This window comes from Gymnoscopelus braueri (assembly GCF_963280865.1).
Source record: "Gymnoscopelus braueri genome assembly, chromosome: 12".
NCBI lineage: Eukaryota > Metazoa > Chordata > Actinopteri > Myctophiformes > Myctophidae > Gymnoscopelus > Gymnoscopelus braueri.
The window spans coordinates 16,528,950-16,547,318 of NC_137614.1; the positions used below are offsets into that span (position 1 = coordinate 16,528,950).

At 40.6% G+C, this 18,369-nt stretch overlaps 1 protein-coding gene across 5 annotated transcripts in view; it reads left to right on the plus strand.

The window, feature by feature from the left end:
- Nucleotides 1-18,369, plus strand: part of clstn1 (calsyntenin 1) — a 37,205-nt gene that overhangs the window by 1,115 nt on the left and 17,721 nt on the right. For 3 of the 5 annotated variants that reach the window (XM_080444223.1, XM_080444224.1, XM_080444226.1), the window contains exons 2-3: nucleotides 14,183-14,305; nucleotides 18,237-18,266. In XM_080444223.1, coding sequence (XP_080300349.1) covers nucleotides 14,183-14,305; nucleotides 18,237-18,266 — 153 coding nt within the window. The remainder of the gene's footprint in view (nucleotides 1-14,182; nucleotides 14,306-18,236; nucleotides 18,267-18,369) is intronic. The other 2 variants (XM_080444225.1, XM_080444227.1) reach the window with 1 other exon arrangement.

Consider the following 18,369-nt stretch of genomic DNA (forward strand, 5'->3'; position numbering starts at 1 on the left):
CGTAGGTCCGAGCTTTGCACGCATTGCAGGTCCTCCTCATACCAACAAGCACTGTTATGTGTGTCGGTGGTTTCAAAAATTCATGTGTTGCGAGCAGCACAGCCCTTTAGCAGATCTACAGACCTAGTTATTATGACAGGAATGGACATATTCACTCCCCTTTGAAATGTAGGCCTGCACTTTGTGAAGAATTATACAGGCCTTTTACTGCAGGGGGGGGGGGGTTCACCTTCCCTTCCCTGAACATCCCAATTCCTCATAGCATGGATTTATATACAGTAGATCTATTGAATATATTGACATCATCCAGATACCTCAGTGTAGATCTGTCCCAAGCTGTTAATAAAGGGCAGGTTGATATTAGTCACTGGATATAGCCAACGTTTCAGTGTCCCTGTGGCAACCTCCAATATACCCGAGGGAATAATGATGAGTAGTTTGTTGTTTCTGTGGCACACCCATTTTATGCTCGGACCTACAGTACAGGGTATTGGAGGCCATGATCAATAAAATGCTAATAAGAGAAGACCGGGAATGAATCAGTAACCGTCAAAACTTGCTGAAGGTATTGTTCAACAATCTATAATAGGCGTGTTGGTCATGTCAAACAGCTGAAGAAATGTATTAGCAATGGCCAGTCACCATCTGTAAATCTGTAAAGCAATACGTTGATTTTCATTAGGTCAATCAAAGGACATGCTGACATAGGCCTAGAAATTAGGTGTGTGTGTGTGTGTGTGTGTGTGTGTGTGTGTGTGTGTGTGTGTGTGTGTGTGTGTGTGTGTGTGTGTGTGTGTGTGTGTGTGTGTGTGTGTGTGTGTGCAAAGGAAGGTGTATATTTGGATAGTCAGGAGCCCACACCTGCTGGCATCCCTGGTCTTATCAGTTATGGGACGTCACCTGTGAAATGGTGTTAGCTTATCATTATTGTCTAAAGTTCAATTGCCTGTGTAGAGTTCCACCACATGTCCTCTCTAGTACAGCCTTGTATGTTTGCTCGTATGTGTTTTGTAATCCTATTTTCATCAAACTGTATCATCTGAAGCTTCTGGGCCTTTCGTAAGTTGTGCATTGATATTGACAGATGTCAGATGCACAGTAGATGCCTCTGTGATGATCTGTATCATTATAGAAACAAGCTGAGGCAGAGTCTGGTGGAGCTACTGGCTGCAGCAAAACATATTCTCAGGACATTCAGTACCTGTGAAAGAGTCACTGCCCTTACGCAAAACATGTGGATTTGCAGAAGTTATTCGTTTCCCTTTAGACATCGGGTGTGGGAACGTAATATTAGGTTTTAGTCAGTTTTGTGGCCAATGCTTTTTCCTATTCTGCTATGTTGAGCAGCTGCTGGATGTGCCCATATTCCCTCAGAGTGAGAGATTAGGCCTGTGATGCGCAGGCCTTTTCTCTGTACACACAATCCAGACAAAAGGGGCTGACTGCTGGGAACCATTCTCAGCTCATTCATCATCGAATTAACAAATTCTAGTTGAACAAATTGCTTTGTGTGAAGCACAAACAAATGCATCCTCTGCAAAGTCCTCATACGTATGAGCCCCCCCCTACTAGAATTACTAAATGTTGTTAGTTGATTTTACATGTATTAGGGAAATTTACTTGGACATAGTTGTTGACTTCACAAGATAGAAGTGGCTGTTCCTAATAGTCAAAAAAGTTATTAAAAAAAACTGTACAGAATGTAGCTCTGTTGAGTATAACCGAAAGATAGATTGAGGTTGATCACCATCAATTGCCAGGTTGCACCCTGGCTAATATCACACCTTTTATAGCCGATGTTTTGCAGAAGACTCACATTACAAAATGACATGTTATGCTTTGAACAAACAAACAAGATACCTGTATGACGCAGGCCATGTGACATACTGTAGAGCTCTATGTCTTGCTATATGGTGATAAAACCAAAGCTATGTGGATACACACAGCTGACAATAGCCACATTGTTCCCCTCTCCCATGCTGTTCTCATAAGACTGTTGCATGCCATCATTCAGTTCTGACACCAGAGTTAGTTTACAGGCTTGTTTTTCCTTTCAAACCACATTAAATAACACGTTGCCTAATGACAAACGTAAAAGAAGGCAATAGAGAGAGAGAGAGAGAGAGAGAGAGAGAGAGAGAGAGAGAGAGAGAGAGAGTCCGTGAAATATGATCATACAATACTCATCTTCATTACCTTAAACCATTACCTTAAACTGTGCATACTATGCATGCTAGCCTACATCACAGATGTTTCTCTTTGAACATCTGTGGGGTTTTTCCCCCCTGAGCTGAGATACATCAAATAAAATGTCAGCTATCTTTAATCTGTCACCTAGGTGGTTTTGATTGATGAACCCAATTAAATTTGACATTTATTGATTTTTGACTTCAGCCATCAAGTGTCATGCTTCAATGATAGGAATCACAGCTCAGACATGATCAAGCACCAAACACTACTGTGCCTGTGTAACTAAAAAGCCCTGCAATATGAAATCATTATATTGCTTCCTTTGAGCATCACATTGCAATTCTGAGAATGATTAGGCCTAAATAATTGCACTGCACTGCCCTTAATAACAATTTGCTTGCCCTACAGAGGCTTTATCTATCAAAGTTAACTCTTGAATTGTTGCCTGATTTATTCATAGAATTCCCAGTGGAACAAAGAGCTGTTTTGGCCCACAGTTCTGGGCCTAGATTTTGAGCGCACACATCACAATGTGGTCACTGTTAGAGGGACCACAACTCAAGCCCTTCAAGAATGTGTATGATAATCCTCAAAAAGTGCTGTTGTTGGAGGAGTGTTGCAGTTTGTAATGTGTAGCCTACTCAGACAACTGTCTTTAATTTGGGCTTGGTGATGACTTCCCCTCATTGGTTCCTTCAGTGGCTGAATGGAGTCAGTGAACCATCAAGAATGGGTCATTCAATTGTGGAAATTAAAGTCGTGCTCCCCGCTCAGTCAGCTGTCCAAGGAGCTATGTCCAGCAGAAAGAAATCTACATTCCCTTAAACCCTTTCTCATGATGGCATGATGTACTGTTTCTTACGGTGTGTGTCAGATTGACTTTTTCTTTTGTGCAGGTAAATGTCAGTCACAATAAGTAATCAAAATAGCAATTGAGTTTTTCCCTGTATCAAGAAATTACACTAAATAGTAATTAGATACAATCATTTCCATGAAGCAAGGTTATGGAAACTGCATTGACACCTGTTAAAGTAACTTGTCAATGGAAGTAGTTTGGCTATTATCGCAAAACTAACCACTATCCACAATGGATGAAAGGGAAAAGCTTCCTTCTTTGTCCTACTAATGTCCAATTATGTTGATCTCTCAGTGTGGTATTTTTCTGACACAGAAATATTAAACCACTGGCTGTTAATACAAGCCTTACAGCAGAACTGCAGCTTATCTGCCAGTAGATCTGCAGTTCTCCCCAGAGCATCATCGTTGCTGGGAGAAATATGGCTCTCCGGAGCTTGGTGTGTGTGTGTGTGTGTGTGTGAGTGAACACATTGAAAACCAGGAGTCTCTCCGTGTGAACCATGTAACCAGAGCGCACGTTACCTGCAGTCCCAGAACCGCAGGTCTGATACACTGAGCAGCCCCTGTGCAGAGTTACGAGGCGTCTCACTCCCTCACTCTCACTGGGCCTTTGTGCCATTCACACAGAGCGGTGATTGAGTTGCATTGAAACTTCTATGGCTCCCCAACCCCCTCTTCAGAGGAACACCCCAGCCCTGTTGTCGGGAAGGGGGGGGGGGGGGGTAGTTGGTCAGCCAGTCGGATGGTTGGTTGTGATTGCGTGAAGTAAGGACAAACAAACGTGGCTGGACGGGCAACTGAGAGGCACTCCTGTGTGAGTTGGATGTTTAGGTAGCGGGGCCCCCGAGAGACTGGCCTTGCCTTAATGGCCATCAACGTTTCCTAGAACAGTCGGTGCTCTGTGGTGGAGACGGCATGCGTCAACCAGCAGCACGGGACGTTGCAAGGCAAGGTAAACAGAGAAGTGTGCCTACCAGTGTTTCAGACCACAAGCTAAAACTCTGCTGACTACTTAAGACAGGCAAGCACAATGGAAGTCATTCTGTGACTTGCATTGCACCAAAGACCAGCAATTTTGACATCCGTTTCTGGTCTTTGTGACTGCAAGATATTTTTGTCAAACATCATTAAGTCCCTGAAGCAGCTCTCTGAACCACTGTGAAGGGCTGTGTGGGTGATTTTGTGTTGAAAATGCACCTGTGTGTACTGGAAAGGAAAGCAGTTCTGGGCAAGCATAGGAATTTTCCAGAAACCAGCTATACTTTGTTTTTCAAACTATACATGTAAGGGATAACACTTAGCCAATATTTACAGTAAAATAAACAGATTGACTGAGTGTCAATTATAATTACAGCTACAGTATTTCACCATCAATAAACTTACAAAATAAATAAATAAAGATATTCCCATTTCTATGACACCTGACTGTCTTTTTAATACCTGTTGTACAACAACTCCCATTCCATAATTAAATGAAGCTAGTCCATTGGGCACTTGGAACGATACAAGTTGGGAATGCATGCTGGTGGCACCCAGAATGCAGGAATTGAGAATAATTATGAATAGTCCTGAACAGCAATGAGCCAGTCAGCTGACCATGTGCTACCAGGAGTTACCGTCTCAAAAACAGTATAAACATTATTTCCGGTAAAAAGATTGTATCATCATTATTACTTCCAGCCAGGCCTGGGCAGAACTGTCCGTTGATCCGTGCAAGACTGGATGCTTAACATCGATGCCAGGAGCATGTTGACAGTTTTCATTAGTATTGCTGCGTATGAGGTTTTCACCATGCATACAAAGAATGTGGAGAAGTGTGTACTATCAATAAAATTAAAGGTAGAAAAAGCAAAAAAAAAAAGAAGAAAAAAGATAATAATAGTAAACATTTACTGACATCTTCTAATCTAGACAATCAGAAATGAGGATCTACCCATAACATGAATGTCGGTTCATGTTGTCGTAACATTTAAAAAACAAATTCACTGGTTTGTACATTGACCACATAATTGCGATGTTTGCAGTTTTAGTTAGTTTTAGACAGGAGGCCTCTGTTGCACGGCATCCCCTCCCTCTACCCTGTTAACAGTCTGTTAATATGCCTGGTATACCATAATGTAATCCCAAATCAATGAGTGCATTATGATTTGAATCCACCTTCAAATATCATACACTAATGACATTTTCTAATTACACTGTCGATGAATTCTGGATCAATTAGTATCTTGAGGCAAACGTAGTCAGAGTGCGGGGCAGATCTACAAGCTCTGTCACAACACATGTTCTGTAAGCTTGTAGATGTGCTATTCTTGGTGTGAGACACAATGCGTGACCAAGTGTAAATCAGGTTTAAGAAGATATACGTTTATTCCATGAGTTCGCAGGAGAAGTACATGATACACACTGTCGAGTAGTTCTCAACCAGAAGCAGGGATCAGACACAGATAATAGATAAGAGAGGGAGCTTGTTTCATAGAGCCAAGCTTTACTCATAACCATAAATACCAGGACCAGCATGTCGTGGTGTATTGAGATATTCAGAATATATCATACGGCCAACAACATACTCATGTTAATGTTTGTCACAAGACAGGTCATTACAGGCCTAGCACACACTAACAAGACTTGTAGGCCTTATACCATAAATTAGTCCACAACACAAAAGAAGTGTAAGCCAATAGTTTCACCAACTTAAACTTTACAATAAGGTGTGGTTCAGTGTTGTATTTGAATGGGAGAAATGATACCTTATCTCCTGCAACCCGTTTGCAGTCCAATGCAAAACAGGAATCACACAATTGAAAATGCAGAGCGCCTCCAGAAAATGCCACGGCCACTGCCACAGACGTGAACTACTGGCTGTGTTCTCATCATTACATAACAACCACTGAGAGGTTCCACAGCCTTATGAATGAGTTCATTTAAAAACGACAGACTGATCATGATCTCAACAACTAGCCTACGCTGTCATAATTTTCTGGTTCATCCCAAGATGACCAGTAGCTTAATGTTATCTTATCTTGTTATGTCTGTCCACTACTGAAGGTTATACTGTTGCTGGGTATGTGCAGAGCTTTTCAAAAGCAATAGAGACTAGAGATAGAATTCTTTCTTCACATCACACATGTAACAAGGGGACTGTGTGTGTGTGTGTGTGTGTGTGTGTGTGTGTGTGTGTGTGTGTGTGTGTGTGGGGGTGTGTGTGTGTGTGTGTGTGTGTGTGTGTGTGTGTGTGTGTGTGTGTGTGTGTGTGTGTGTGTGTGTGTGTGTGTGTGTGTGTGTGTGTGTGTGTGTGTGTGAGAGAGAGAGGGAGAGAATAGAGAATAGAGATAGACAGACAGACTGATAGATCGACCGACAGACCTTGATCCCACAAGGGAAATCAGTTGTCATGGCAGTATGAAACACAGGACAGAATAGATACAGAAAAGTAGATGGAGCTGTGTGTGTGTGTGTGTGTGTGTGTGTGTGTGTGTGTGTGTGTGTGTGTGTGTGTGTGTGTGTGTGTGTGTGTGTGCGCGTGTGTGCGAGCGAGCAAGCACGTGTGTGTGAGGTGGTGGGGGGGCTCATTGAACTATGGGATTAACAGGACCCATTGTGGCCCTGTAATTCTCACAGGAAGTGTTTCAGCATGGTCAGTAGGTCAAACTGTATAGGTTTCAATAAAAGTGTTGGGACTATCATAAAAGGCCTGTGGCTTTTATGTCTGCTGTGGCTTTCAAGAGACTATGTTTTACTGTTCCTTTTGGAGCTATGAATTAGACTACAGGCATTTCGAGATGTACATTTGGGCAGTTTTTCAGATGTCATCACACTGTTTCATTCCAATGGCTGCCTGCACAGACAAAATAAATCCAATCTGAATTAGTCCATATTGTTGAATCGAAAGGTAAGCTGTTGACATCTGAAAGATGATCCTTTACAATATTTTTTTTTCTAATTCAGTTTACAAGGCCAATACAGAAAAATTGTGCACAACATAAATGGTTATTCTGAGCCTGATGAGTTTCTTGATTAAATTATTATTATCATTCCCAATCACCTGGGATCCATGCTTTTAGTGAAGCCAGGCTACCTCAAAGTACAGGCCAAGTGTTCAAAATTGAGCTCATTTTCATATGATCTTGCTTATTGTGTACTACTAGTATTAATTTCGTCTTTGTGTTGGCTGCTGGTGGGTGAGACTGAGAACTGGGTAGTAGATATGTAGCTTGGTACAGCAGACCTTGGCACATATGGAGCCTCGCCATGGGAATTATCCTTGCCAGAGGTCAGCCATCTTCCAAACCCTGCAAACCCTCCTTTCACTGCAGAATATGAACCGCACAATGTGTCTTCCGATCATCTCAGTTTGGTACATGGAAGTGAATCAAAAGATTTGGCAGGACTGATTGTGTGTTTAGGTAGGTAGGTACTTTATTCATCCCTGAGGGGTTTATTATTGCACTATTGTATTGTCATGTTCTCAAACAAACATACATATCAAAAGAATCTGGTTAGATGGAGAGTAGTCTGTAGATAAACATGAGTTCCTGAAACTGTTACGTTCAGGCTTTCGTTCATGCCACCCATCCCCGTCCCCCCTTCCACAGGACGGGGCGCCGGGGCGGGCTGTTTGTCCATCAGACAGACAGCGGTGCGGTAGAGTTTTTCACTATACAATAGACATGCATGCGTATTGCAATTTGAATTGAAATAAAGGTACTGTTGTTCCTGGACAAAAGACAGATCAGTGTAAGTATCAAAAGAAAGAAATATGCATGGTCCCAGACAAAGGACAGGTAGGTACTGGTCAATTAACATGTTTTAGTTTGAATAGAAGATACAAATAGTATACACCCACACCTACTATTCATGAACCACATTAAGTTAAAGACATGCTAGGAAATCGCATATTCGCATATGTGAGTGTACTGACTTAGGATGCTTTGTATAAAACATTGAATTTGTGGAAATAATTCTCGACTAATATTTTTTTTACTATTTATTACCCTACACATTATTATATTACAAAGAAGATCGTGCAATTAGATCGTGAATGACAGTTTTATGTTTCTGTGCAGTCATGTCAGTGGGATCGGATGCACACAGTTGCATTCATATAGTAGCCCGTGCGCTCCGCCGGAACCAGAAGCGCTACTGAAAGTTGAACGTGAACAAATCATTTGAACGGAACATTGCCGTGAATATGAACGAAATCGTTCGTTCACTGAAATGAACGTTTTTTTTCCCACCACTAGAGCCAATTCCATCGTTTGTTTTAAGTCTGGCTAGTCCTTCGACCTTGCGAGTCAATGAAACAGGCGCATCCCATTATAGGATTAAATGTCAGTGGCATTATATGCTGTGTAGCCTGTGTAACAAGATTGCATACAAGGTACGGTGTAGCGTGGCTGTGAGCAGGTCCAGTCACCCACCATCTGTGCATAGCACATGTCTCTCTATGCGTTTGTCACTTGACACGTTCATTCTGCAGTGGGGTTTACAGGAATTCATGTCCTCTTTTTTCTACCTGCAAGGTTTCATTTGCTTTCTGAATGCACTGGGTTTAGGGGCATTACATGCTGGTGGCTCAAATCCACATAACCTGCATCATGACCCATGTCACATATCCCCCCTGGTCCCTATTCTCTGCACTTTGTAATACAACAGAAATGCTTAAAACATGTTGCACTGGGTTTAATAGACTGATAAAGCATGTGATATGGCTGTACAGTTAAAACGGCATATTGCTAATTTTCTTCTTGATTTAATTTGTCGAAATGTTTAATTCAATTTAGGACAACCTCTAAAGTGGAAAATAGCCAAGATATTGATGCATACTAGTGCAGATCTGCGAAGTGACATAGTTCTCCAGATGATGAAGGTTAATGACCAATATGTCTAACAGCATTCAAGGTGTAAGGGTCCTGAGGTTGTTGCTGGAATAGATAGGCTTTATTGTTACCATATTGTTTGCCCTATGGAGCAAGCATGTCTGTGGGAATACTGAGTTGTTGTTTTTTACCGTAATGATAGTGCAACCACATGGTCATTGTAACATCCGGTCACCCACTGGTGTGGCCCATTAGAGCAGTGGTTATCAGTAGGGTCCGGGGACCCCCAGAGGTCCTTGAGGGGGTTCCAGGGGATTACCCAGCAAAATGAGGAACGTTTGAGAACTACTGCATTAGATTTGATCTCTTTGGCTCACTGACTGTGCACAGTGCACACTCATGCTGACAGTGTGCAAACGTTTCCCAAGCCACTCCTACCTCTTTAACCCACCATGACATTTCTACTCTTTATCTGTCTGCACTGCTGCATGATTAGACACATTAAATGGTTTAAATGTGTGCTCAGTTTTTTTATTTGCAAACTGCCCTTGAAGTCATTCAATGGCTTGAACATGGAATTAAATTGGTTTAAGTGTATGGATTTCCCTTTATTTATCTTTTTTTTGTAATTTGAGAGAAGCATGAAACTTGTAGATAAAATACTGCAAGACAATTGCTTGTATGCTGAGTTTCTGATATGTGTTCTGCTGCTTGCCAGATGCTTTGACACAAGTAGGCTATGTCATTACGTAAGTTGTTAGAATGGAAATATGCATTAAAAACGAAGAAACGGCACATATTCACTTACATAACTTTGACCCACATCATTTCAAACCCTGTAAGATTTAGGAATATGTCTGTACATTTATTTCTTACAGCTACGTGGTATGAATTTTTATTAATTCCTCATGTCAGTTTTCATTAGGTGATCATTTTATATCATTTACAACATTATTATAAACATGGACCAGTCACTCTGCCCCTTTAAAAACTGGAAAACATGCTTTTGGGTTAACTATTACAATCTGCTGTGGAACTGTTTTCCAAACATTGCATACAGTGTCTTATATGCACCACACCAAGTGCTTCTGGACCCATCGTATTCTATATCGCTTGTTATCTGTCCTGGATATCAGTGAAAATTATCCAGGTTAACGTCCAGACTCATAGAGCATTGATTGATTTACCTGATTTATATATATTTGCACACTGTGTTGCGGACTGAAAATAGTAGATATATACAATCTTGTAGATCATCTATTTCCACTTCCAGTGTGCGACACTAGTGCGCAACTTAGAATAAAAAACTCTGTAGGATCCAAGTCATAATTGGTACCTTGTGCACCACATCAGACAAATGGTTTCCCTTATAAAGCTGAAGTAAGGAACTGGCAGGCTGCCATGTTAAGCAAAAATGTCAAGGTTGCCTACCTATTTACTAACTACCTACATCAAAGCTCCTTCCCTAATCTCATTCCCACCAATAGTCTGCCCTCCTCATTGGAGGCAAGCCACTCCCGTGATAATGATTTTTTAACACGATAATGCATAACACACAGTTCACACTGTCCAGAATAAGCAGCAGTTCATTATGAATTACCCAATTAGTGCTACCAGGGAAACAGAAAACAGTTGCATTTCGCTAAATTAGTGCTGGATTTGACTGAACGCTCTATGGTACAACAGATGTTCCTCCTATTCATGGTGGCTTGGAGGGGGATAATAAAGTTGTTTTGTCACCAGGGCCTTGTCGACACAATTTCACACAATGTATGTGTTCATTTCACGCTTTCAATTCAGTTTCCTTCTAGATTGCATTTCACGGGAGGTGTCAGAAAGTGAAACGTTTTTTTTGTTTGTTTTTTTCACCCACAATGATCCAAAGGCATTTGTGCCGTCTGCTTTTTGAAGTCCTCCTGACTCTGTCTCATCCTCTCCTTTCTTACCTAGTTCCCACTGTTGGTCATGTCACATGTTTTTGCAAGATGGTAAGCTAATAGCTTCATTTAACCACATTAGCCCTGGCCTCCATATTTTGGACATGTTATAGAGGCAAACAAACTAACAAAAGTAGTGAAAATAGCACATCTACAAGCTCACAACGTGAGCTATTTGTCATGTCAAGTATATAAGGCTTAAGTGCTAAGCCAACCATTATTGTCTCTTGTCTTCATTGTTATTCAAAACTGATTTCACTAGGCTGCCCAATTGTGACAAATGACAGTCCCTGTTTGGAGTGTGACTCATGTCTCTCCGATTTCCCTCAGCAACGCAGCATGTGGTTGATTAGCTTGTGTCAGAGTTGTCAGGCTAATAAGGCCGTCTGAATATTTTCTGAATTTGTTTCCTATCCTGTTGGGAGACTTAAAATTACATTATTTTAAAATCTCATGACATTATTTTAAAACCAGATTAAATATACTGTTTACGTATGTTTGGTGGGAATTGGGAAAACTCTCTCCAGAGTCCCTTTGAAAACGAAACTGGTGGCTTATGCAGGTTGACAAATATACTGCCCTAAGGAAAAACACTACACACTCCTTCTACTGTGGGGTTGCAAGCAACCATTGTGAGAATAATTTTGAGTAGACCATAAAATGGTGGTAAAAAAATCTGACATATGATGATGAAAACGTAATGCAATCAAAAAAATGTTTGCCTAATTTTCCTTTTTATTATGTATGGAACAAAGACTAATGATTCAGATTTTGGTGATGTTGCAAATGGCACATATTTATTTACATCACTAATAAAAATGATTTGATTACTAGACATTAAGTTGATTACATTTCTGTCTATCGATTATATTGATCAATAATTTCATCAATAATTTCATCAATAATTTCATCAATAATTTCATCAATAATTTCATCAATAATTTCATCAATAATTATTCAATAATTCATGACATAATTTATCAATAATTTGATTAATTGCCCCTATTCTGTAGTGTACGTCCTTCTTTTATGACTGAAGCACAGGTTATAGGTTTAGATTAGGACTATCTGTTTGACAGGAACATTGGAGCTTTGAAAATGTTGTCCCTGTAGGTAAGTTGGCCTTGGCAGACTCATGAACAAATTTAAGGCCCACATGTGTGATGTGACCGTGTTAATAGTTCATGTGAGGGGTAGATATTATTGTAGTCTGGTGTGGCACTGGCAGACAGACTGCCAACCAGTACACTTAAGGCCACATGAAGACACATAGGAAAATATGTTTATAAGGCTCATAAAGGCAAAAGAAAGGTGAGCATGCTTGTCTTGTTTTAGCAAGCTTGTCTTGTTTTAGTAAAAATGGACAATAGGCTATGCTTTAAGATCTGTTTTATGATGCTACTTTTAGCCTATTTGTGGATGTCCTGTGTTTTGTCAGAATTGATGAGGCTGTCATGTCATGTTTGTATTTCTGCAGCGGTATGTAGGCTAAGCCTTGCGTATTAGTCTAAATGCAATTTTCCACATCACATGAAACCACCCTAGTGTACTAGTGTAAGACAAATATCCTACCACCCCCACCCCCTGACAAATAAAAAAGTCTGTTCAAATGAACATTTTGCATGATATCCATCCTTGCTTAATTGTCATTGGAATATAAAAAAATTGCTCTAAACACTGTTATTTTATTCTTGGCTCAGACAGTGCCTTTAATGTTCCTAGGATTAATTCTTATTAGATATATCACAATTTACAATTTGGGCACAAAGTCTAGATTAATAAGTCTTAAAACAGGCGTAGATTTATACATCTGAATAATGAAAACCTGAGGGTCTATCTAATTTATCTCAGGACAGGGACTGCAAAAGGTGAATTATATAACTGTACCTCGGGGCAAAAACCAAGTAAAATGGAAAGTCTTAGTTTCATTTGGTGCCCACGTAATCCCAGTCAAGTACAAATAGCTTACAATTAATATATAATGATTGGGTAATTAACTGAGAAATACTATTAAATTATGTAATATCCCTTAAAACAAGACTAATTTCTTTTAGCTGAAATTGGCTTTGGCAGACTGATGAATGCTGTATAAAAGATTTAGCAACAAGTCTGTATATTTTCTCCCCTCGTTTCTTTAACAGGTTTGTGTGTTATGTGGCTTTTTCTGGGACTTCATCGATTATTGTGGTTGCTAATGATCCCTGTTCCTCATATTATGTGGAATCACAGTACTAGCTGTCTGACACCAACTCTACTGGAATTGATGTCTCTAATGCATCAAAATTAAGAGGATTAGCTATGGTAGCCACCAGCTGGACGACCAGTTGTATAGGTTGCTATAGCTTTAGATTTATGATTGTATAAATGATTGATGATTCCAGCCAGTATAACATGCACCAGAGAATGATGAAGCTTGTCGGATCACCACTGCATCATTTTAGACCTCTTTTTCCCGTCACACCATAGGATTAACCACTTAAACCTTATACTATCTGGGGTCTCCCGCAGGGCTTTATACTTGATCTGCTCCTTTTCCCCCTCTGTACTACAACTATGGACAAATTATGACGTAGTCTTGGACATGTTGCGTCTCCTGATTGGCACCACAATAACATGGGGTCAAAGGGTCATTGTGAGGTAAATTGTGGGCTTCCTCTACTTAGTATTCCAGTATCCCTACTAGGTGTCCTACTAGCTCTTGTCAGTGTCACATTACGCCACCAATCCCACCGACTCTGGAGAGGGGACATAAACATTGCTGTAGGAGTGCAGACTAGATTCTCCCATGCATCCAACACAGCTATCTAATCCAGCCTGCATGTGTCAGTCACTATACAGTAGCCTTTCATACAGTAGCCTTTCTTCTGCAGCCGCCATCCAAACAGAGCGCTGTGTGCAGCTGGGTTGTTTCCCAGGCTCTCAAGGCAGAACGCTGTAATGAGCTCCACTGCTGCTCCTATAGGCGCAGTTTGCACCTGAATCTCACTGGAGGCTGTCGCCATCACCAATGATGTTCCTGTCAAACCCCATTCGTTAGTATGGATCGCGGCTGCGTCCGTCTCAGGAAACGTTACCTGGCGGGACATAGCACATAGGCTTATCATGAATCTTTTTTCAAAGAATTCGTAATGGGTGTGTGCCACTGCAGGAAGTGATGCAGGCTCAGCAATTTTGTAGATGTCGATAATGATCCGAGGTGTATTTCTAGAACTCTGAAGTTTGATCGTGTTGGGCACATGAAACAAAATCTAATCTAATACAATACGGACTCTCTCTCTCTCTCTCTCTCTCTCTCTCTCTCTCTCTCTCTCTCTCTCTCTCTCTCTCTCTCTCTCTCTCCCTCCCTCTCATTCTCTGTCTTTGTGTCTTTCTCTTCTGCAGTTAATAAGCACAAACCATGGATTGAGACGACGTACCACGGGATCGTAACAGAAAACGATGACAAAGTACTACTGGACCCGCCGCTAATTGCACTGGACAAGGATGCACCACTGCGCTATGCAGGTGAGAGAGGAGGCTTGATGACGCTATCCTTTCAGTGCTGTCTCAGCAGCTCAGTAACATTGAATCACTCTCCTCTCCTTTCAGTTACCATTATCATAGAAGGTTTAAAACACATGCTAGATACTTTTTACCCTGAAGCTGTCAGATCATTTTCATTAGTGACAGATTTAAGAACATTGCACTTTTGTTTTGAGAGTTTGCCATGGAATCTGTGTGTATTTTTGAGAGACATGATCATGTCTGGATTATTCTTTTGGGTCAGACAGAACATACATTTGTCATGTGAAGAGGAATGTGTAAGCCTACCCTACATAGCATAAACCTGAGTGTTAACACTTTTTATAGTGTAAATCTAGGTTTGAATGGAATTTCTGATCAATTGATTAATATAAGTTCCCAGTCCCATCTATGGTAATTACCAAAAATGTAAAAGTCTCTTTCCTCTGTACTGCTTACAAGTGATAGGCACTGTTATGCGAAACACACCACATTTTGTACATACACATATATCCTCAGTGTATGATGATATGACAAAATGTATTATTAACTTATCTTAAATAAAATAAAAGCTGCCAAATACTGTAGCATAAAAATCACATCTTACCTAGTTTGTATATTAACTGTTAAATAATAATTCAGTTTATGTATTTACAGTGTCAGGCGTAGATTGCTTGGGGGTACGCCGCATGAAGGGTATTTTATGACTTGGCTCTCTACAGCTGGCCACCATATCCACCATCAGGACCTTTTCATATTCACATCAAACAAAGTTTGCTTTTAATGTTTTTTTTGTCCCCAAAGAGAGGCACAATTAGTGTGCCTTATGTGCCATGGCAGCATTAGACCGGGAGTTTTTAATCACATGGGGATTGACTTTGGCCACGGTTCAAAGCCCCATGGCATCGGGAACGCTCCCCCTCCCCCTCCCCCATCTCAATCTCATGAGCTCTATGATCTTCATACTGCTCCCTGCCTTTCATTCCACTATTATCACATATACCAGAGCCTGACCGATGCCACATTCTTGGGTCTGATGCCAATCCCAGTCCCGAGTCCTAGACCACCAATTACTGATGTTTTGATCGATATTTTATCGAAAAGTAACTTTGAAATCAATTCGAAAAACTTGGATTTGATTAAAATTTCTATTAAAGAACATTTAACTGATGAAAAAACAAATACATAAAAATAAACACAATGTTTTGATACCAATGTTGTGAAAAAAGTCAGATGATGGCCAATATATCGGTCAAGCCGATTGGTCTGGCTCTAACACACATTTCAGTGAATACACTGTTAACTTAACGTATTTCAGATTTTGCAGTGTAGAATCGTTTTTGTTTTTGTTTTTGTTTTTGTTTTACCGTCCAAACTGGGTTTTACACTCTGTTATGGACTGGTGTGAAGTGACTGGATTTAGATTTGTCCTGGCATTTGATTCAATTAGCAACCACTATTGATTGATAAAATGCACTTGCCCAGCATAGAGTCCCCAACATCAGAGTGAACTTGAATCAAGTACTGTGCCCATTCATCACTTGATGTCCAGCTCCTTTCTCAGTATATTAGAGTTCAGTTGATAGCTTGGTGCCCTTTCAGCTTTCAGTGGGGGGGCTCCCTCTTTGATGAACAGGGCTTTGCAGAATGGACAGTGTGTCCCTGTGAATTGGGTGTCCCAAGAGCCATCAATCTCATTTCACGCGGCAGCAGGGGTGCCTGTCTCTGCTCTGCCAACCTCGTCCGAGTCAATCCCTCTGCGTGAACAAACAAAGTTTAACTGTAAAGTCGACCCACAGGCCTTGGAGAGGCTTGACCACGCACGCCAATCACTGGATTTGAGCGAGGGAAGGTGCTGGAGATGTGTGTGTCTGGACATTAATGTCCATTCATTTGATGAAGGATTGACTTTAAGCATCTTCCTAAGTCTGCATGTGTATGTGTCAAGTGTTAACCCATTAAGACTTGAGGCCGATCCTACAAATGCCTTCTAAATCAGCAGTTCTCAAACTTTTTCGTAATTCCAAAAAAAAATTCAAACACTTTAAACATTTTTCAAAAATGTTCAAAAATAGCAGATGTACAAGCTCGCAGTGCGGCATGAAGTGGCGCGCTGCAAGCTTGTATATCTGCTATTTTTTAATAGCCAAGGCTAAAATCTAAAATGACAAAGATGCTTTCCTGGTTAGAATGGGTTAAAGGACCATACCGGTGGTCTGGCATGTTTAGCACACTGACTACAACTCACAGTATACAGTACTTGACATTACCAAAGCCATTTCCCAAAGCATACCGTTTGTTTAGTTTTTGAGGAAGCCACTGGATTCCTTTCATTTCCGTGCAGTACTAAATCAATTTGCAGAGACTTCAAACTTGCTTGAGATAGATAATCCAACACACTAAATATAATTGCAAGGTTTTTTGGTTAAAGTTACATTATCGTTGTGTTTAATGCATTTTAATGCACGGATTGGTAATGTAAAAGCCAAAAATAGTACCTAGAGAAAAGATTCAGAATGAAATTCAAACAGCTGCTAACAGCACAATGACTTTTAGCCAACATTGAATCAATTATTCAGGGAAGTTGTAAAATTGTAATGAGAAAATGTAAACAAATGTAAAATCTAAAAAGTAAAGCCATTAATGGGGAAATGGTCTATGTTTCTGTACAATATATGGACACAGCTGTGAATAGAACAATGACATGTATTGATGCCAGTGTGGCCCTTTAAGTTCAAGGGGGAAGTAATGTTTGGACAGTTTAAAACACAGGGAAATGATCTCTGCATTCTTCATTACCATGCTCAATAACAAGGCAGTTTTCATCCACAGTGTCCCAATCCAAGATCTGGGATATTTGCAATTTAGTCCAGGTGACAATTAGAACAGTCTGTCGACTAAATAAGGCTGACAACTGCTTTCATTCCTGTATACTGTACATTTATTGCAGAGGGAATGTTTGCTGCACAATTAAATACATCACAATTACAGTAAATTCATACTGACTGTTTTATTAACACCCCCCACATCCATAATTCTTCAGGTTTATATAAAACCAGCACATACCCAGTCTGCCTTTCAAGAGGATTAGGATCAGTATATAACAGCTATTGTGCATAGAACCAAGAGGGTAGTGAACTGAGTTTACATGCCCAGTGATATGCTGAGGAATTGCCCTACCCTGTCATGTATGAGCTGGTCATTAGGGCTAGGGTGAACATGGCGAGGGCAGAGGCCCGCCACAGCTCTCACTGCATGACTGGCCCTGAACAGCAGGCTCTAATGGGAAGTCCATTTCTAATTGCTGAGAGGAAAACAAAATGGACAGCTCAACCCGCAAGAGGCCCTGACTGGCACTCTAAAACAATCAGCCAAGCAGAACGCCACCGTAATGGGAAAGAAGTGCTTGAGCTGTATTGTATTACCCCAGATAGCTTTTAGATGAGTTCTTGGAGCATTTTAATTAGGATTGATAAAGTTCAATCAGTTAGTTTTTTTTTGTATATTGATGATTGATGATGATGATTTGTGAATGGAGCTGAGCTTGATGTATTTATTTCAATTGTCTCGAGAAAGACTGGTATTAAAACTGTTTCCTGTCCGTTGTCATTTTATGTCCTGCTTAATTTCCACTAGTTTCCTATTTCTTCCAAGCGTTTGCCAGAACCAAATGGCAAAGCCTTGGACTGAAGTGGCTTTTAACAGATCTGCAGATTGTAAACTGTTCTTTTATTTCATCTGGCTGAAGACTTTCTTGGACTGCTGAAATGTACATTTATTCTAAACTGAATCTGAATTTAATCTGTTCCGCTCAAAGTGAATGTGTATCTGCGAATGGCAAAATATGTATGTCCTTCTTCCTGTCCTCTTTGTATAACCTCTGAACTTCCTTTTCCTTCACTGATCCGGGTCTATCTTCTCTCCCTTCCTGTAGAGAGTTTTGAGGTGACCCTCACCAACGAAGGTGATGATGGGCTCTTTCACCTGCCTTGTGCTCAGTTGTTATTATTATTAACCCACTAACGCAAAAGCAGCATCCGCACTCTACACAGAAACTCTACACCCGC